The 21,927-nt window shown below is 44.1% G+C and overlaps 1 protein-coding gene and 1 long non-coding RNA gene across 2 annotated transcripts; both read left to right on the forward strand.

Annotated features, from left to right (window-relative positions):
• Positions 1-974: 974 nt before the first annotated feature.
• Positions 975-8,600, forward strand: LOC125376093. The gene is made up of 2 exons (XM_048387699.1): positions 975-980; positions 7,209-8,600. Exons 1-2 carry the CDS (start codon positions 975-977, stop codon positions 8,598-8,600), a joined length of 1,398 nt encoding a protein of 465 aa, XP_048243656.1.
• A 2,452-nt stretch (positions 8,601-11,052) lies between these two features.
• Positions 11,053-14,917, forward strand: LOC124144480. The gene is made up of 3 exons (XR_006862420.2): positions 11,053-11,138; positions 11,620-11,737; positions 14,624-14,917. It is a non-coding gene; the product is annotated as an uncharacterized LOC124144480 (long non-coding RNA).
• Positions 14,918-21,927: the final 7,010 nt, after the last annotated feature.

The raw sequence follows: 21,927 nt of genomic DNA on the forward strand, positions 1-21,927 counted from the left end.
GTTACGCAACATGTTCAAACATTGAAGGTTTTCCTGCTCCTGAAATCCCGTTCCCATGAGTGAGTGAGTGAGTGTGTGTGTGAGTGAGTGAGTGAGTGAGTGAGTGAGTGAGCGAGTGGTATCACGGGGTGAAAGTTAAATGTGGGAGGAAAGTCCGAAGGATCGACATATTCGGTACGAATCTTGATTAAAATCCATCGATCAATGAACTCATTTAGATAAGGGGAGTAATCTGTTCAGCGAACTGCAGAGTTTGTTTGTTTGTTTGTTGTTTAAGGCCACACCCAGCAATATTCCAGCTATATGACGACGGTCTATAAAAAAACAATCCAGTGATTTGAAGTTTTAAAGAAATCTATTGAAGTGGATTGCAATATAACAATGCCAACACAAATATATGCTGTTTCATTGACTTTCTTTGTATGCATCTTTTTCTCTTTGCAATAACACTGTTTCCCCCATAACACACATCTTTCTTATAACAGTATACTGGTGTGTGTATGGTCAGGATAACAGTAGACACTCAGTGTTGTTTGAATCAGATTGCTGTCGACTACATATGTAACATGTCTGAATGGATGTTGTTTACTTTGGTTTCCAACCGCAGGTAGTAACAAGCAGTTTAACGAGGGACTGGTGAGTGTTATGACAAAATATTGGACATGTAAATAGGAGCGGGGCTATGCATACGTTGTATTTACCCATTTATGCTAACACTCGTGTTCAGTGCGGTAGTCCCTTGGGCGGAGTGGGCTTCAGGGGTGTTAGCACAATGGGGCGGGATGGAGGTTGAGGGTGGGGTCGATGTGTATGTGTGTGTGTGTGGGTGGGTGGGTGGGGGGGTATGAGGAATGGAAGTGACGTTTTGGGAGTCGGCAATGGGGAGCGGCGGATTGGGGTTAGGTTGAGGTTGAGGTGTGGGGGTGGGGCGAAAGGGAGGTTACGGTGAGGGACAATTTATTGGGGTAGGCAAAATGGAGGTAAGGTTGAGGGGGGGGGGGGGGGGGGGGGGAATGGAGGTTAGGCTGAGGTAGCCGGTGATGGGGTTAGGGGGTATGGAATGGAGGTAAGGTTGAGGAATACGCACGGGGGTAAGGCGGATGGAGGTCTGGGTTAGGGATACGTATGGCGTTAGGCGGGATGGAGGTAAGGTTGAGGAATACGCATGGGGGTTAGGGTGGATGGAGGTAGACTTGAGGAACACTAAGGGGTTAGGCGGGATGGAGGTAAGGTTGAGAAATACGTATGGGGGTTAGGGTGGATGGAGGTAGACTTGAGGAACACTAAGGGGTTAGGCGGGATGGAGGTAAGGTTGAGAAATACGCATGGGGGTTAGGGTGGATGGAGGTAGACTTGAGGAACACTAAGGGGTTAGGCGGGATGGAGGTAGGGTTGAGAAATACGTATGGGGTTAGGCGGGATGGAGGTAAGGTTGAGAAATACGTATGGGGATAGGCGGGATGGAGGTAAGGTTGAGGAGTACGTATTGGGATAGGCGGGATGGAGGTAAGGTTGAGGAATACGTATGGGGGTTAGGGTGGATGGAGGTAGACTTGAGGAACACTAAGGGGTTAGGCGGGATGGAGGTAAGGTTGAGAAATACGTATTGGGTTAGGCGGGATGGAGGTAAGGTTGAGAAATACGTATGGGGATAGGCGGGATGGAGGTAAGGTTGAGAAATACGCATGGGGGTTAGGGTGGATGGAGGTAGACTTGAGGAACACTAAGGGGTTAGGCGGGATGGAGGTAAGGTTGAGAAATACGTATGGGGTTAGGCGGGATGGAGGTAAGGTTGAGAAATACGTTTGGGGTTAGGCGGGATGGAGGTAAGGTTGAGGAATACGTATGGGGTTAGGCGGGATGGAGGTAAAGTTGAGAAATACGTATAGGGTTAGGCGGGATGGAGGTAGAGTTGAGAAATAGGTATGGCAGTAGGAAACAGGGTGTGGGGCGAAATGTGTATAAATCAATAGTAGGGTGGAAATGAATATTCTATATGATTGTACTCGTATAACACTGTTACAAAATACCCGCCGGAAGGCATTAGCAAGGCAGTGTCGGTCACATCTCCTCTCCAACACAAGTCACTAATTAGACGTGTATAATCGATACCAATATTAGCAGGTATCACGTGAATACAATGCCAACCAGATACACAGGGTAATCAGGAGAGTCAGAACAACAAGATGAGTAAACACCTCATACAGGGAGAATAATAGGTCGACAGCATCAGAGCACCTCTAAACCACAGCATGTGTTTAATTACAGCTGTAAATAAACACATAGATGATATAACACAAATACGCGCCAGGTCTCTTTTCCATTGCATGTGGTATTTACTTCGCTGTGAGTAGTTGCGCCATAAGCCTTTTAAGGATCCTGTAGTGAGTGAGTGAGTAAGTTGGGTTTAACGACGCTTTTAACATTATTCCAGTCATATCGCGACGTGTCAGCTTAATGTGGGAGGAAAGCCCGAAGTGATGCAGGTCTCAGACGTTTACCACTTCGGTGAAAACCACGAACACGGGTATGGTGCTGACAAACCTAGAAACATAATCAGGGCGAACCGGGATTCGAACCCACAATCATAGGTTTCTGGCGTGCCCAAGGGACGCAACTCTTCACAGCGAATCGCGGCGCCTTAGACGACTGGGCCACCCGTGCCCCATAAGGATCCTGTAACCGTCGGTTCAAATCCCGGGTCGTTATACTTGGTTTGTCAGAACCATTTCCGTCTTCGATTGTGTCATAAAAGTGGTAAACGTCCGACCTGCATCACGTGATTTCTTTCCACTTTAACTTTTTACACCATGAATTAACTGAAATAATGTTCAAAGCGGCCTTAGTTTGTTCGTTTGTTTGTTTTTTGTTTAACGCCGCACACGGCAATATTCCAGCTTTAGACGACGGTCTGTAAATAATTATAATCGAGTATAAAACATGGTGTATAATTCTGGCTGGTGTATAAAACATGGTGTATAATTCTGGCTGTTGTATTAAACATGGCGTATAATTCTGGCTGGTGTATAAAACATGGTGTATAATTCTGGCTGGTGTATAAAAGAGGCGTATAATTCTGGCTGGTGTATAAAACATCGTGTATAATTCTGGCTGGTGTATAAAACATGATGTATAATTCTGTCTGGTGTATAAAACATGGCGTATAATTCTGGCTGTTGTATAAAACATGGCGTATAATTCTGGCTGGTGTATAAAACATGGTGTATAATTCTGGCTGGTGTATAAAACATGGTGTATAATTCTGTCTGGTGTATAAAACATGGCGTATAATTCTGGCTGGTGTATAAAACATGGCGTATAATTCCGGCTGGTGTATAAAACATGGTGTGTGATTCTGGCTAGTGTATAAAACATGGTGTATAATTCCGGCTGGTGTATAAAACATGGCGTATAAGTCTGGCTGGTGTATAAAACATGGTGTATAATTCTGGCTGGTGTATAAAACATGATGTATAATTCTGGCTGGTGTATAAAACATGGTGTATAATTCTGTCTGGTGTATAAAACATGGTGTATAATTCCGGCTGGTGTATAAAACATGCTGACAATTCCGGCTGGTGTATAAAACATGGCGTATAATTCTGGCTGGTGTATAAAACATGGCGTATAATTCTGGCTGGTGTATAAAACATGGTGTATAATTCTGGCTGTTGTATAAAACATGATGTATAATTCTGGCTGGTGTATAAAACATGGTGTATAATTCTGTCTGGTGTATAAAACATGATGTATTATTCGGCTTGTTTAAAAAAACTACATGATTGTTGTTCTAGCTGGTGTATAGAAAATAATTTAACGTAATAATGCCTCGCCATATATAAAGAGTGAAAGTCTGCATGCTGCTGTATTGACAAGCTGTGAGCCAACGAAAAGAAAACAATGCTGCCCGATGAAATCAACAATGTTCCACTGCAACATGAACAGCCAGCAGTGCTGACATGAATGCTATAGGGCTGGGACGAGTCCGAATTTACTACCCGGTGTGTAAATTCGGGTACCCACCCACCCCTAATACCAGACCCTAACCGGGTACCAACTGTAGGTCTCAAGAGATAGGTACAAAATGTCCGATTGGGCATTTTTTTTACCATAGCACAGGCAAAACGTATTAACATACATGTATTAAACAATCTGCATACACTGAAGTTGACTCAATTTATATCGTTAGTCAAAGATTTGAAAAGTCAGAAGGAATGGGTGCATAGTCAGAAAGACTATAGTGTAGTAGTAACCATAGAATTCTGGATAGTTTTTGTCATTAAACAATGTATCACGTGACTAAACACGGGTCCGGGTAGTCCTGTGGGTACCCGGGTCCTACTCAGTACCCACCCGACCCAGGTACCCGAGTTACCCGTCCCAGCCCTAGTATGCTACATACTGATAGTTATGAGCTGTGAATTCCGATGGGGTAACGTAAAAGTTAAAAAAATATTTGCCAATTTGCTCCGTTTTTCCAACACAACATGTCTCTTACTATTTTGCTTTATTGTTTGTTTGTTTGTTTTTTGTTTAACGCCACACTCAGCAATCCAGACAATCCAGTGATTGACGTCATGAGCATCGACCCACGCAATTGGGATACGATGACATGCATCAACCAAGTCAGCAAGCCTGACCACCCGATCCCGTTAGTCGCATCTTACGACAAGCATAGTCGCCTTTTACGGCAAGCATGGGATGCTGAAGGCCTACTCTATCTCGGATCTTCACGGGTCTCATGCATTTTGACTCCATATATACAAACTGTATACATAAACGTGTCAATACCTAGCGGGATTTATATGCACTCACAAAAGATCTACTATCTCGGAAAACCCGTTGTTAACTTTCATATTCTCCATAATTGTAGCCTACGCGAGACAACCTACATCTTCCCGAGGCAAGAGAATTAACTGACTTTAAAAGTCCAGTTTCCACCCTTGCCGAACTAGGCTGGAATTACTGGGCTCGACCGTAGCGCCACCAGTGGCTATTTCCAATTATGTCCTTTCTAAGCCTCTCCTATGGACCAATCGGATTCCACCTCTCGTATCACTTGCATTTGCTTCACACAAAATGGTGGCGCCCACTCAGGACGATCTGATCGATAATCAAGATCTATATTGTGATAAAACGGGTCTTACATCGCGAAATGCATCAAATCACGTGAGCACCTTGATTAAAAACATGAAAGGATTTGGAAAATATCTGCTGACAACGAATTGGCGATGCACATGCTTTGCAAACTCTGCAATCGATCGAAATCTGCACGACAGTTTACGAACCGGATTTTGATTTCAGTGCGCGGTTTTGATTGGACTATGCATGGACTCGTTAGCCCAGCCAAAATGTAACTCCATAACACCAGCCTAGTTCGGCAAGGGTGGAAACTGGACTTTTATAGTCAGTTAACTCTCTTGCCTCGGGAAGATGGACAACCTATGACTGTGGGGAAGTCAATGGAACAATGGATCACTGAAGACAGTGTTCGTTGAGCGTGAAGGCAACTGAACTGCTTAAATGAATCGCGTACTTCACACAAGACACAGGTGAACTGGATGAGTAGCGAGTAACGATATGCAGCCTATGGAAGAGACATATTTGGTTGGTTGGTTTGTTTGTTGTTTAACGCCTCACTCAGCAGTATTCCAGCTATATGACGGCGGTCTGTAAATAATCGAGTCTGGAACAGACAAACCAGTGATTGATATCATGAAAATCGATCCACGCAATTGGGATCGATGGCATGCATCAACCAAGTCAACGAGCCTCCCGTTAGTCGCATGTTACGACAAGCATTGTCGCCTTTTACGGCAAGCATGGGTTGCTGAAGGCCTATTCTAACCCGTATCTTCACGGGTCAGACACATTTATAGTAGATCTAACTATCTGATGGGATATACGCTCATTTTTAGTATTAAAGTATTTAGTATTAAAAACAATTGGTTACGGGGAGGTTGAAAATATTTGCTTTTGGCGTAGACCATGCACGTGTTAACTATGCAAGAAGTAAAATTCCAAACAATTCCTGAAACAGTTTCTTCCAGATCCGCAACACAGATGGTACTCGAGAATGGATGATATGGTGGTTATGTATGGATGGATATAATCCAAAAGCCAGGTGGTCATCAAGACTCGCACAACCTACATTCAGGTGGTCATCAAGACTAGCTCAGTCTGCACCCAGGTGGTCATCAAGACTAGATCTGTCTATACCCAGGTGGTCATCAAGACTAGCTCTGTCTACACCGAGGCGTTCATCAAGACTAGCTCTGTCTACCACCCAAGTGGTCATCAAGACTAGCTCTGTCTACACCCAGGCGGTCATCAAGCATATGAACTGCACTGAACTTCATCTCACTCAGGGCTACAAGACATAGCATGTTGAGAGGTGACAGAGATCAATATATTCACATACATTGCGGCATAATGTACAAGACTCACTTAAAAGCATTAATAATACATTTACAGAAAAACGTTAACGGCATTACCCATAACCCAGATAGATGCCAAGCATCTACTACCCGCATCCCAGGTGAACTCCAAGATTCATACTTCCCACATCCCAGGTGAATATTCAAGATTCGAACTACCCACATCCCAGGTGGACACAAGATTCAAACAACCCACATCTCAAATGAACACCAAGATTCGAACTACCCACATCCCAGGTGAACTCCAAGATTCATACTTCCCACATCCCAGGTGGACACAAGATTCGAACTACCCACATCCCAGGTGAACTCCAAGATTCATACTTCCCACATCCCAGGTGGACACAAGATTCGTACTACCCACATCCCAGGTGTACACAAGACTCGTACTACCCACATCCCAGGTGGACACAAGATTCGTACTACCCACATCCCAGGTGGACACAAGATTCGTACAACCCACATCCCAAATAAACACCAAGATTCGAACTACCCACATCACAGCTGGACACAAGATTCGAACTACCCACATCCCAGGTGGACACAAGATTCGTACTACCCACATCCCAGGTGGACACAAGGTTCGTACTACCCACATCCCAAATGAACACCAAGATTCCAACTACCCACATCCCAGGTGAACTCCAAGATTCATACTTCCCACATCCCAGGTGGCCACAAGATTCATACTTCCCACATCCCAGGTGGACACAAGATTCGTACTACCCACATCCCAAATGAACACCAAGATTCGTACTACCAACATCCCAGGTGAACTCCAAGATTCATACTTCCCACATCCCAGGTGGACACAAGAATCATACTTCCCACATCCCAGGTGGACACAAGATTCGTACTACCCACATCCCAGGTGGACACAAGATTCGTACTACCCACATCCCAGGTGGACACAAGATTCGTACTACCCACATCCCAGGTGGACACAAGATTCGTACTACCCACATCCCAGGTGGACACAAGATTCGTACTACCCACATCCCAGGTGAACACAAGACTCGTACTACCCACATCCCAGGTGAACACAAGATTCGTACTACCCACATCCCAGGTGGACACAAGATTCGTACTACCCACATCCCAGGTGGACACAAGATTCGTACTACCCACATCCCAGGTGGACACAAGATTCGTACTACCCACATCCCAGGTGGACACAAGATTCGTACTACCCACATCCCAGGTGGACACAAGATTCGTACTACCCACATCCCAGGTGGACACAAGATTCGTACTACCCACATCCCAGGTGGACACAAGATTCGTACTACCCACATCCCAGGTGGACACAAGATTCGTACTACCCACATCCCAGGTGGACACAAGATTCGTACTACCCACATCCCAGGTGGACACAAGATTCGTACTACCCACATCCCAGGTGGACACAAGATTCGTACTACCCACATCCCAGGTGGACACAAGATTCGTACTACCAACATCCCAGGTGGACACAAGATTCGTACTACCCACATCCCAGGTGGACACAAGATTCGTACTACCCACATCCCAGGTGGACACAAGATTCGTACTACCCACATCCCAGGTGAACACAAGACTCGTACTACCCACATCCCAGGTGAACACAAGACTCGTACTACCCACATCCCAGGTGGACACAAGACTCGTACTACCCACATCCCAGTTGGACACAAGACTCGTACTACCCACATCCCAGGTGAACACAAGACTCGTACTACCCACATCCCAGGTGGACACAAGACTCGTACTACCCACATCCCAGGTGGACACAAGACTCGTACTACCCACATCCCAGGTGGACACAAGATTCGTACTACCCACATCCCAGGTGGACACAAGATTCGTACTACCCACATCCCAGGTGGACACAAGATTCGTACTACCCACATCCCAGGTGGACACAAGATTCATACTTCCCACATCCCAGGTGGACACAAGACTCGTACTACCCACATCCCAGGTGGACACAAGACTCGTACTACCCACATCCCAGGTGGACACAAGACTCGTACTACCCACATCCCAGGTGGACACAAGAATCATACTTCCCACATCCCAGGTGGACACAAGATTCGTACTACCCACATCCCAGGTGGACACAAGATTCGTACTACCCACATCCCAGGTGTACACAAGACTCGTACTACCCACATCCCAGGTTGAGGCCAAAAGTCGCTGTATCCACTTCCCACATATTTGGACAACATTGATCATCATACCCCGCAAACAACATGGCGAACTGGACCTCGTTTCACATTTGTGTACGTCTACATTACGATTGTCTTTTGTACATCTACATTACGATTGTCTTTTTGTACGTCTACATTACGATACAAGGCGTTTTTATGAAGGTCGACATGGATAGCAGACTAACATGCAGTCTATGAACTATTTTACTACGCAATAAAATTCTCTCCAACAACGTCTATTTTCTTATTCTTATTTCCTAGAGCTGGCTCGACTCTCTTTTTATAACTTAGATTGGTTCTGGTTTTATAAAATACATATATTCCACAGTCATGCTGCACGGTTACATGGATAGAAGTAATATTTAAGGATACCATATTTTTATAGCGAATAAATACCCGTCATTTAAGCAATATTGAAGTTTTTCTGGCGCTATGTCAGTGTTAATGTGCGTGTACTTAAAGTGATACATGTATTGGATCCCAGCTTAGAAGCTTTATAACAATAAACTTGTCTTCCCGTAAGAAATCAATAATGCAGTTGTCGAGAAAGAAGCTCGATCTTTCCCGCATGGATTTATATCAGCCACCGTTTGTAACATATACGCTCCTAAAATAAATACATTTAACTCGGTGTGTGGCTGTAGGGTACGACGAACTATAAACATCATGAACATTGGCTGAAACAAATATTTCAATCAGTCCTATTGTGTACAATGTGTTGCAAATGTTGGCTTTCAAGGAAAAAACGAGTGCGGAAATACGGTACCACTGTATTTTCATATAACGACATATTTGGTCTCCCATTTATTTTTTATAAGTTTTATATAAATGTCAAACTGCTCTTTTGAAAGAAGGAAAATGATTTACGTCATGACTGGCAGTCATTCTCGACTATTTCACATAGGAACATCCTTGTCAATCTGACACATATATCCAACACAACATGTTGTGTCTCTCGTAATTACCCGCTCTGCCCGTGACATTCTCGGACCACCCTTGGTGCATGCAGCGCGTGCATCCAGCACCATTTTCACGTGAGCGCGAGGCAGTGCAGGGGGTACGCTGTCGGTCGTTAATCCGTGTCTCGGGTGTAAATACAGGTGTCTACGGCGATCTATGTTGCAAAGCACTTCAATATTTACCTCCGGCTAATGTGAAATGAAAACTGAGGGACCTTGATTAACCCACGTGGTCTCGCATGTTGGACAGTGTTCGGGACAAAATATTGGTTTATGCCGGGACTATTTACAGAGAGGACAGACGAGGGGAACAGTTGTCATAAATAAGTTGTGATCATTGGCGACACAACATATGCCTACGTATTATACGCGGATTCCATGGCCCAGTCAAGCCTTCTCTTTACCCAAAAAATATCGGACTTTACTTGTTTTCCTGCACAGCAATGACCGAAACAGAGGGTGCGTCCCAGCACTCCATGCGTCGTTTCAGCTACACAGGAGAATGTGTCTATAGACTGTAATTGTAGGCAGGATCTCGGTGCAAACTCTCAAACAGTTGAGAAACCCGTCTACGGCTCTACAAATTATTTATAAGTCCACTTACGCTCCTTAAACATCGCTTGGGCAATCTCCCCATACATACTTCCCTCGATGATGAGGATGGTTATGTAGGCTAATGGTATGTAATACTAAGAATGCTCATAAGGGATCATAGTGAATAATCAGAATGGAAATGATAACATTGAACATTATTAAGAAAATATTAGAATTCCCAAGAATATTAATTTCCCGAGTCACCGGCATTGAAAATCATAACAAACACGATATGATGTCCCGCCCAAAAGATCATCCAAATGCACATACCATGTAACGCTATCATTCCCATATCATATCATCCTCGCCGTACTCCCCACCCAGGAATAATCCCTTCTCTACTCCCCAGATGTTTTTCTAGTAAGAAATGGGGCATGTGGCCGGCTGTTACTCTGACGGACGATTCTTTAAATCACTGTCTGGATTCTTTGCATTCCATTCATTCATTTTCCTGAAGCAGCCATGACCTTTTTGAAAATTACCATGGCAACTCGCACTTTTAAATTTCACATTTTTAGAAAATACGAACACATTTACTTCCTCAGCACATGACTCAAACAGTGTATAAACTGTACAATGATATCAGACTGGAATGACAGTTTTCCTATTGGCCCCCATGTGTTATGCTATGCTTCCTTGACACATCGCCGATGAATCATGCGTGAAGACAAAATAGATCCCACATGTTTCTGGAAAAAAGGCGTGGCCTCTTCAGAAACACTAAACGTACTTTGTTATAACGGCATTAATGTGAAATCTATTCCCTGCGTACTTATTTTGTATATAAGCCGTGTTGTCGTCTCGTATGCTTCTCTATGTTTATAACAATCCGCGGGAAGTGAGAAGTCCGCGCTCATTTGTATTACTGCGCCGTGATTCAGTTCCCTGTCGCTGACGACTTCAGACTAGTACAGCTCAAGCAGACGGCCAACGCAGACGACACTTTTCTCATTCTCCTGGTAAGTATACAACTTTACGATAAAGCTGAAATGATAAACCTTAAATTTACCTGTTATTACATCTAGCATTAATCCTAACCCAAATTCTTCATAATTATATTATTAAAATTTTAATATCGAGAGTTCTGGGCGAGACGTCTCCTATCAATGTTTGATCAAATCCAGTACCTAAATCTACTGTTTGTTCAGATGAATGCACAGTGCATATTCGGCAGCCGAGGAAATACACCATGTCATATTTGCTTAACACAATTAGGAATATTTCTAGTAATGTGAAATTCAAACACATCGACTGGAGCCCCGTTGTGGCATCCTTTGTGGCTGGTAGACGCCGTTATCGATCTGCGGCTGCCTGCTGGGGGAGGGGGAAGCAGGGAGGGGATGTTTGATGTCTGGAACAAAGACCCTCCCTGTCTGGAGAGAAACGCAGTCTGTCTGTCAACGGCAGGACCTCACTTGTGTTTTTGACTTTTTGTTACAGATTCCCTTATAGTCCAACATGAGTGACAAACCTGACATCTCTGAAGTCGCAACATTCGACAAGGGCAAGTTGAAGAAGACGGAAACATCAGAAAAGAACTCATTACCAACGAAAGAGAGTGAGATAACATTTCGTAATCATAATTTTAATCTCCATGAAATGATTGCATAGCCCCTATGTATGAAGTTGCCTGCGTCTATATTGCCGAATCTTTTAAATTGTGGTTATAAATACATCATTGATTATTCTTATTCAGTGACAATGTCAGTATATACTGCAACAGGAGTAACTTATGACATTCATAAACAATGAATAACTTGTACTCAGTATTCGAACTGAATCGATGTCCTAAACTGATGCTGGAGAAATGCTCTCAATGTATACAGCATTCCTTCTCTCCCTATCCCCTTCCAATAACTCTAAGCGGGGTCACTCACGTATGTAGTGCGGATATGGTTGAAAGACTCCGGACAGGAATACCCTATGATTGTTCACTCGCGATTTTATCCAGATTTGTTTCGCGTTCTTGAGCGAATCTCAATGTGCGCCGGGTTACAATAAGGCTTCATAATGTAGTGAATATACGTACACCGCTCCAACACTGCTGTGTGTACGAGATTCTAATGTATCGATTGAGACGTTGCTCATAGCAGGCCCAGCACAACGCACCATCTGCAAGGGCGTGACCGCTCATAATGTTATGAGTATGTGGCGATTTCTGCAAATAAATGGCTATTTAATCAATTTTTCGGGGGTTTGTTACACATCGGGCGTTGATGAGGGATCCGAAACGCACGCGGGGCAAATGTGACAGCACGATAAACGCGGGATCGACGAGAAGGGTTGGTGGTGATGGCTGATAAGGAATCGCACTGGATCTTACGTAATCATGAATCCCTGTGTTTGTTACGCGGAGTATCTGGTAATCTGTTTCTGCAAGGGGATGTCTGCAGATATAGGGAGTGAAAGACTTGAGATGAAAGTGAAGATTATCGAAAAGCGGCCTGTAAAGTGTGTTACCAGCGTGGCCAGGAAGTCAAACGCCGTCTGGCCTTCCTGGCTAGGAGCGGCCTTGAAAACTGAGCCAGATTCTTGAGTCGGGTTACTGTGACTGCGAGAGTTTCTTCTCCTGCCAACCTCTCCGCTATGGCGAGTTAACCCTTCCTCTGTCAGGGCGCCCGGTCACAGAGTCCGATTACACACTGACAAGCTGGTGATGTAACCCCTCTCGTAGCAGGGCTTACTCACTCTGCGCTGTCGCTGTAGTAATATATTATGTGCTAATGATCTGTTCGTGTTGACTCGGTCCTAGATGTTTATCGTAATACTTGTAGCTCAGACGGGGTTAATGTTAATACGAGACATTTTTAAAAATAATAGACCAAGTTAACATGTACGATGTTTATTTGGAGCAAACTTTCACTGACGTGTTCGGCCCCGAGGGAAAAGAGGCAACACGCTGCTTGTACACAGCCTGGCTTAATTGATGACTTGTTTGGAAATAAAAAGCGCTGACTATATTTTTCCCGCTTTGTTTGTCGCCCCATAACCAGACGAGACTGAAAGGGAAGCTTAATAGGTCCGACGTTTGCGTTCGTGAACTGGCGTTGTCAAAATCGGGTAGAATAGAACTAATTTTCTTTGTGTGTATGCTGTGAGATAACGTTGTATGATAAGGCACTGCATAAGGGAAATGTTCCGCTTCAATGCTTGTGGGACACGAGCGCCGATATTAGTAATGTGTATTGTGATCCATGACGGAGAAGTGATTAAAAGCTGTAACATTTTCCTGTTTTAACGGCATTTCGCATCCCTCTTCTCTTCAGTAAACATTCATTGAACATCCTAGCAATGCAGCAGGTTACTTTGCGAGTTTCACTACATAAGAAATGCAGTTTATGATGCACTGCAGTAAAGGGTTCGGATCGGTTGATAGGGTGTGTGGTGAATTATGTCCGACTCGACGTGAACACTTTCGTTTATTGTGGGTGGAGAAATCCTTTGTTTAAGTGTTGGGGCAGGGGTTTATAGTGTTTATTTTCTTTGTGTGGACTGAGGCTCGGCGTGGACTGGGGAGGGGTTGACCTACTTCCTGGGGCGTGGAGGGGTGGTGGTGTTGCCGTCTATAGTAGATAGATGTTTGTAGTAGGGGGGTCCTCACGCTCGGACTAGTTCCCATGGGTGCACATAGAATTGGCGGTCGCTTTTGACCTGCATGACACGAGTGAGGTCTTTGGCGATTGGGGAACAGTTCTTTTGCAGAAGCGATTGACACATTGCCAATATCTGGTTGAAATAAATCCTGTCTTCTCCCGGGTCCTCTGTACTCAGATATAATGGATGGACTGACATTGCCATTTGCCATTTTGGAGGTGGGAGTGGCTGGCGCACTTTATGTAATTATTTGTTAGTATATTTGCTTTTTAATGCGGGGAAAATGCGAATCTGACATTCATATCACGGTTGATGTGCATATTCTTTTTGCAATGCTAAAGCACATTTTGAAACTACAGACATTGGACTTTAAGGCTCATGAAAATTGCTTCAGCAGAACCTCCATTGCCCCATTCCTTCGTTCCTCCCCCAACCAACCCCATCCCAACCCTCTCTTTGCATCCCCTATCTCTCCACATCCCCTATCTCTCCATAACCTATCAACCTTTTGAATCCTTCATATCTCGTCACCTCCTCTATATCCCCCTCTGACGTTTTTCTTTTCCAATCCCCGTATATCCAGCCCTACTATATATCAAGCCCCGTCTTCCCTTTTTCCCTATCCCACCTCTCGCTAACTTTCAAACATATGCCCCCCCCCCCCCCCCCCAAAAAAAAAAAACCCGAAAAAAATCAACAAAACAAAAAAACAACTGAAAATAGAGCAAAGGAAAAGACAAGAAAAAAATATCTTCCAACCCCTTATAGATTTTTGGACGGTAAATCTTTTTATGTATTGTTCTTGACTCGATGTACATCACTCTTATCTAACTTTAATTCTCTTTTTCAGCTATTGAACAGGAGAAAGCGGAACAAGGGAAGTGATTTCCATAGTTATGTGAAGCCAGGAAACTGATGACGTCACTAGTTGGCACGTGCCTCGCGGCTGGTCCAGCGGGTGACCATCGGAGTCCCATCATCTCGTTGCCTCATGCTTGATACATATATGCACAAACTGTGCGGCACATGACAGTTATTATTTGTAATTCCATAACATTGCTCACATTTGTGAACTTTTATTTTATTTTCCACTTTAATAAAAGCCATTGCTGAACAGCCGTGCGGTTCGAATGGTTACTTAGAAGTGTGGTTTGTGTTCTTCATTCCGTGATGGTGAGTCTAAACCTTGGACAGGATTTAGTGCGACTGCAAAACGAGATTCATTTGCGAGCTCAATCGATCACCAGAGCAGTGCAAAGCTGAAAAAATCCTGTATTCTGCTTGATTGTTTTCCAATTTATCTCGTCGATCATATCCGCCGAGTTAGATGCCTGGGCTCCTATATTTTTATATGGGATGCAAAGCAGTGCCCACACAGAAGGCTTATCTTGGCCTGCATCAGATTGATTATCTGATGTGTGGATTATCTCAACCATAGTCAAGATACCAACAAAGAAATAAAAAAGGAAATGGTTCCCTTTTAACGTCTTCGTTTCAGGAGACTGGAAGATTTTGTCTTTTCTCTCAAAACCCCATGCGTTGATGGGGTACTAACAAATAGATGTGTATATTTAAGATTGGAGTGTTGCTATTGAGATTGACAGCTGGTCTTTTTTTGTGTGGCACGATGGATAAGTAACCTGTTCATTACTAGTCTTAAACACAATAGAAAAGGGGATGGTATTAAGCAATATGAAGTATTTCGGTTATTTCGCATGTACGGAAGAATGTCATTTGTAAGCTGGATACAACATCTGGACGCGTCGGATAGACTGGTTCCATACAGATCCCTGCGCATATACTTCATAGAGAATAAAACACTCGCCCCGGTTCCACCCCCGTCCCCTCCTCAGTTCTTGTAGACTGAATCCCATTTTACTTTGTTACACAGTGATGCTCATGATATCAATCACTAGATTGTCTGGTCCAGACTCGATTATTTACAGACCGCCGTCATATAGCTGGAATATTGCTGGGTGCGGCGTTTAACAACCAACCAACCTACCAATTATTACACAGTGGTTTTTGCTTGGTAATATGATCTCCGTTATCTGTCTTAAATGTCCACCATCCCAAGGCCCCTCGGCATATGGACCAGCACTGAGTCTGTTAATGGAATGTCATTTTGTAACTTGAAACTTCACAATCTCTGCTCAGATCCGAGCACATTCTGACCACTGGAGGATATAGTAATTTTAGAAACTTGAGGCGAATAATGGTACTTTAGACTTATTTTATTAATTATTTTTACATAACTTTATTTCGGGGACTTTGATGACAGTCCAAGATGTGACCAACAGTAACGAAATAGACTGACTCTTGGTCGTGCACGTGTAGTGTCTTTGATAAGTTAGGTATCAGTTTGGGTCACATCTTAATTCCGTGAAGATCCGGGGTAGAACAGGTCTTCAGCAACCCATGCTTGTCGTAAGAGCCCATTTCTGGTGCCCACCCCCACCGTGATATTGCTGGAATATTGCTTAAAGCGGCGTAGAACCATATTCATTCATTCATAGTCGTAAGAGGCGTCTAACGGGATCCGTTTGTCAGACTCGCAGACTTGGCTGATGCATATGATCGTATCCAAATTCCGAGGATCGATGCACATGATATCAATGACAGGATTGTGTGGTCCCGACTCGATTATTTACAGACCGCCGCCATATAGCTGGAATATTGTTGAGTGCGGCGTTAAACAAAAAAACAAAAACAAACTCAATTCAGTTGTCCATATCCGTTAAACAGGTACATCTGACGGTACGCCTGCGTCTCCAGTCCCATACTATCCCCCCTTCCGCTCTAAATGAATCAAGTCTAGATTTTCGTCCTATCCCACTCGGTCTCTGTTTCAATTTAAATGGAGTTTTTTTTCCTTTATCAAAACTATATATTTTGAGAGATTAAACGGGAGTCTGAAGGTCGCGCTTGTCGTTGCACAATCCATCACTGGTATACAGCCGGATACTTGTAGGCTGTCTCACTATTCGCATGACGAGAGGAACGGGAAGGACGACCTATATAGATGTCAAATGCATGTTTCCAGGCGTCATTGGTGCACAGCAGTAGGCATGTAGGCATGTAGGCTGTCTGGTTAATCGATCGCAGGTCTAGAGGAGCAGGACAGGGGCGACCGCTGGAGCGTTTCCTCTCATCAGGACCAATGCCAGTCAACAGTCAGTCGACCCTATGATGGGATAGTCTGCCTCTCAATCCCTGTACCATATATACCCCCCCCCCCCCCCCCCCCCCCCTTTCCGCTCAGCCCTTACTGTACTGTTAGTTCTTAGACTAAAATCTAGTCTCTGAAATGAACATATCGTACATAAAAAAACCCAGTTGTTCAGTTATCTTAATAAAAATATAATAAAAAGGAGCCCAGTGACTCTCTTCATGATACTGCAGTGATCTAGACTTGCCAAACATTATAGACTTGCATGGGCTGTATTTGATATATATTTGTATCAGGGTCTGTAAGACAGACTATGTTAGTTCTATATGAAGCACAATACATTTTCCACAGGTTCAGGCCTAAATCTAACTCGGGCTCATTTTAATTTAAATGTAGTTTTAAAATTGTATATTTTCATAGACTTAACGTCAGTCCAATGTTAATCTGCTCAGCGGTCTGAGGGTGTTGACATGTTTACAACATGAGACGTCTCTCCATCTGTAGGCACGGCAAAGAAAACAATGCAATGGGGATCAGTGGCGTCTTGCGCCTTGACGCCTATATGTACATTTCTATTTTTTTACTAAAAACCTAGTCAAGTCTAGATCAAATTAAACCAGGTCTAGTTTCCTCGATTCACATATGAAAAAAAGCAGAAGAGGAAAGGTTATTTCGAAGAAAAAAATAAATAATTATTTTAGGAAATGTTTTCACTGACGAGGTGTTAGTCTTGCAGGGACCATGCATCTGTGGATTTCGCCGGAATATTAACATGGGTGTACTTTCACTGAACTCGTTACTGTCAGTAAATATATTGCACCCCTTTATGTAAGTAGCTTATAAAGGAGGTATACAGTTTTAGTTACTGACCAATAACAAGTTCCTGTATTTGCCTGATGGAGTGCACTTTGCTCCAGCATTGTGGAGTGTGGGTCTGTTTCCATAAGTCTCTGGAACCGTTACCTCCGATGTATGTTAAATCAGAAAAAATCGACTTTCACATGGAGTTGGGAATACCGAGCAAAACAAGGTATGGAGGTTCCCAGTGCCGAAAGATTTTTTGCCACTTTAATACCAGTTGCTCCTCGTTTGAGGCTGCGCGTTACACAGAAATGTAATTTGACACTCGAGCAAAACATGCGAGAGCACAAAGAATGAGACAGAGATCGTCGAACGCAAATGTCCAAAATCCATTTTGTTCAATGACAACTGACGCTCTGCTTCGTAAACTGATTAATATATGATAACAATGGTTTTATGCAGTTTTGATAAAATTCATTCCGGCATGTTTATATGCCCGTGTCCAACTTGATGGGGATGCTGGCTTTATCATGATAGAAGCGTTTCCATGGAGATAGAGATGGCGCACATCTGTTGTGACGCGGGCATCTCGTCGTTTCACTTCACGTAGCCTTGCTCCAAGTCTGTACTGAATGATAAGACCATGGATGTGCAGTAATTCTATCCTTATAATATGCTTGTTTGTTTGGTGTTTTACATCGCACTCAGCAATATTCCAGCTATATGACGGCGGTCTGTAAATAATAGAGTCTGGACCAGACAATCCAGTGATTGATAGCATGAGCATCAATCTACACAATTTGGATACGATGACATGCATCAACCAAGTCAAGTGAGCCTGACCACCCGATCCCGTCACTCGCCTCTTACGACAAGCATAGTCACCTTTTACGGTTGGGTGGTTGGTTGGTTTGTTGCTTTACGCCGCACTCAGCAATAGTCCAGCTATATGACGGCGGTCTGTAAATAATCGAGTCTGGACCAGACAATCCAGTGATTGACATCATGAGCATTGATCTACGCAATCGGGATACGATGACATGCATCAACCAAGTCAGTGAGCCTGACCACCAGATCCCGTCAATCGCCTCTTGCGATAAGCATAGTCTCCGTTTACGGCAAACTTGGGTTGCTGAAAACCTATTCTACCCCGGATCTTCACGGGTCCCTGGATTTGTAGTAATTATATTTTTTTTATTATAGGCGAGTCCAGATAAGCGGACAGGGATGGATTAATGGCGCCGGTGCTTTAAAGATTTAACTTACTCTTATTGTTTATATAATCTGGAAATTATGACTTAAACTAATAATTATTGCCTTCAAGACTTGTGCAAGTCTATACTCCACGGACCATACACTATAATCAATGCTATTAGCAAAATTGAAAATGTGTGTATTCATTAGGACACGTGTCACACGCCCGTTTAACCTCAATAATAACAATAATAATAATACGGGGACTGTTATTTCCCTTTCATTGAACAATATCATTTTGGATTCTAAATTAATGAAATCCCCAACTGGTTATATTAAAGAGCTTTATTCATGATAAATGGCTTTGTATATCATTTTTATCCGACGATGTAATTTTCTCAACAGATCAGTGTACACTTACTTCAGGGAAAGTTTTGGACTGGGATCAATTTTATGCAATTCGTCAGCGGTTACCTCCCTTGAGTTTCCATTCCTGTCGGTTGAGAACAGGCGATGGACACGCTGACATTTTGAGCAGCTTTGTCGGCAATGTAGACAATGTGTGAATCATGGATGTGTTGCAGAGGATGGGGTCCCGGGGAGATGAGGGCCCGGAAAGTCCTACTGCCTGCAGTCTAAGTGTTATAAATGTTGCGCAATAGCTTCAGTGATGGTCTAGTGGTAGAGCGTCCGCCCGGAGAGCGGAAGGTCCGGGGTTCGATCCCCGGCCGCGAAATACCAAAAGACGTTAAAAGATGGTACTTGTGGTACCCTGTCGGGCGCTCGGCATTAAGGGGCTAAAACAAGGACTGGTCGGCTCGGAGTCAGTATACTGTGTCTGAGTGGGGTATTCATGTTAAACTGTGGCATGGTATCTCAGTGTGCTAGCACTATCAGTCCGATAGTACAAGCAGACACACGTGCATGCACGTCGCCATATAAGTGCAATAATCTTGGACGCGACGTTAAACCCGATTTTACCTCACCTCAGTGATGAAGATTTATAGTGAGTTGGGTAGAGGGGTCAAAGCCGCTTTCGCCCGTGAAGACCCGGGATAGAATTGGTCTTCAGCAACCCATGCTTTCCGTAAGGCCAGGTTCACACAGTGCCGATTATGGCTCCCGTTTGGGATCAGACAGCGCTACGACACGAAAAGTGAAAAGTCGGATTTCTATCCTCAATGATCTGGAATGTCCTATCAATGTCTGAACGCAGGCGTATACGTTCGTAACAGAGTCCTCCTGATCGGGAAAGGTCCAGAGAGGTCGGCCAAGCACTCCCGACAGTATGGTGCGTCCAATAACATTCGGGAAACTCAGCCTAGTCGGCTTACAATCGTGACTTTGTCGTGACGGATTCTGCTGTATCGGAACAAAATCTTAACAATGTCCTGTGTTGTCTGGGCGGTGTCCTGTGGATCGGGACGCTGTCGTGATGAAAGGGCATGATTTGGAGACATTGTACATTGCCGTTTCTTGTCGACTGAGTCCAGATTGCGGTCAGAGCTTGCCGAATGCGAACCGTCTGTTGGAAACGGCTGAATCGGGACGCTTTCTGAAGAATATCTGATTGTTTGTGAATTTCAGGCCACGAATCATAGGATCTTGATCAGTCTTTTGACAAATTTTAATTAGGAATGGTCCAATCAAGGACGGCGGTAAAAATCCTGAATGTGTGACTGAGCCCTAAGAGGCGACTAACGGGATCGGATGGTCACACTCTCTGACTTGGTTGATGCGTGTGATTGTATCCCAATTGATCGATGCTCATGATATCAATCACTGGATTAACTGGTCCAGACTCGACCATTTACAGACCAACGTCACACAGCTGGAACATTGCCGAGTGCGGCCTTATACAACAAACAAACAAACAAACAAGCGCCGCTTTAAACATTATTTCACTTATAGTGAGTGAGGGAGTTGGGTTTAACGCCGCTTTTAATAGTAATCCAGTTATATCGCGGCGTGTCAGCTTGATGTGGGAGGCAATCCCGAAGTTATGCAGGTCTCAGACATTTACCACTTCGGTGAAACCCACGAGCACGGGTATGGTGCTGACAAACCTAGAAACATAATCGGGGCGAACCGATATTGGAACCCACAATCATAGATTTCTGGCGTGCTCAAGGGACGCAACTCTGCACAGCGACTGGCGGCACCTTAGACGACTGGGCCACCCGTGATCTCTATTTCAATTTTATCAGGGTGTAAAAAATTAAAATGGAAAGAAAGCACGAAGTGATGCAGGTCGGGGACGTTTTCCACTTTGGTGAAACCATCGAAGACGGGAATGATGCTGACAAACCAAGGATAACGACCCGGGATTCGAACCGGAGGTCATCGGATCCTTAAAAAATAATGAAGAACTGAAAAAGACGACTGTATTGAACACATAAATATAGCTCATTGTCGGGTAAAATGCTATATTTTTTAAGAAGTCTTAATTTTAGCATATGTTCACCACTGGTGCCCTCCCATGGGTGGCCCAGTCGTCTAAGGCGCTGCGATTCGCTGTGCAGAGTTGCGTCCCTTAGGCACGCCAGAAAACTATGATTGTGGGTTCGAATCCCGGTTCGCCCCGATTATGTTTCTAGGTTTGTCAGCACCATACCCGTGCTCGTGGGTTTCACCGAAGTGGTAAACGTCTGAAACCTGCATCACTTTGGGTTTTCCTCCCACATTAAGCTGACACGCCGTGATATAACTGGAATACTGTTAAAAGGGGCGTTAAACCCAACTCACTCACTCACTCAGTCTTGTAAAATGTTACTGATTGGCATCGGGTGTGTACAATGGCTGTCGACGTAAGACCAGCATAAATCACTGACGAGTAAGTCATAAAGGCTTTATAGGCCAGACCATTTTTGGTTTACGGAATTTTGGCCGGTAGAAGGGTAGCCTAGTGGTAAAAGCGTTCGCTCGTCACGCCGAAGACCCGGGTTCTATTCCCCACATGGGTACAATGTATGAAGTCCATTTCTGGTGTC

This window comes from Haliotis rufescens, unplaced genomic scaffold, assembly GCF_023055435.1.
Source record: "Haliotis rufescens isolate VD_foot unplaced genomic scaffold, xgHalRufe1.0.p SCAF_7, whole genome shotgun sequence".
Taxonomy (NCBI): Eukaryota; Metazoa; Mollusca; class Gastropoda; order Lepetellida; family Haliotidae; genus Haliotis; species Haliotis rufescens.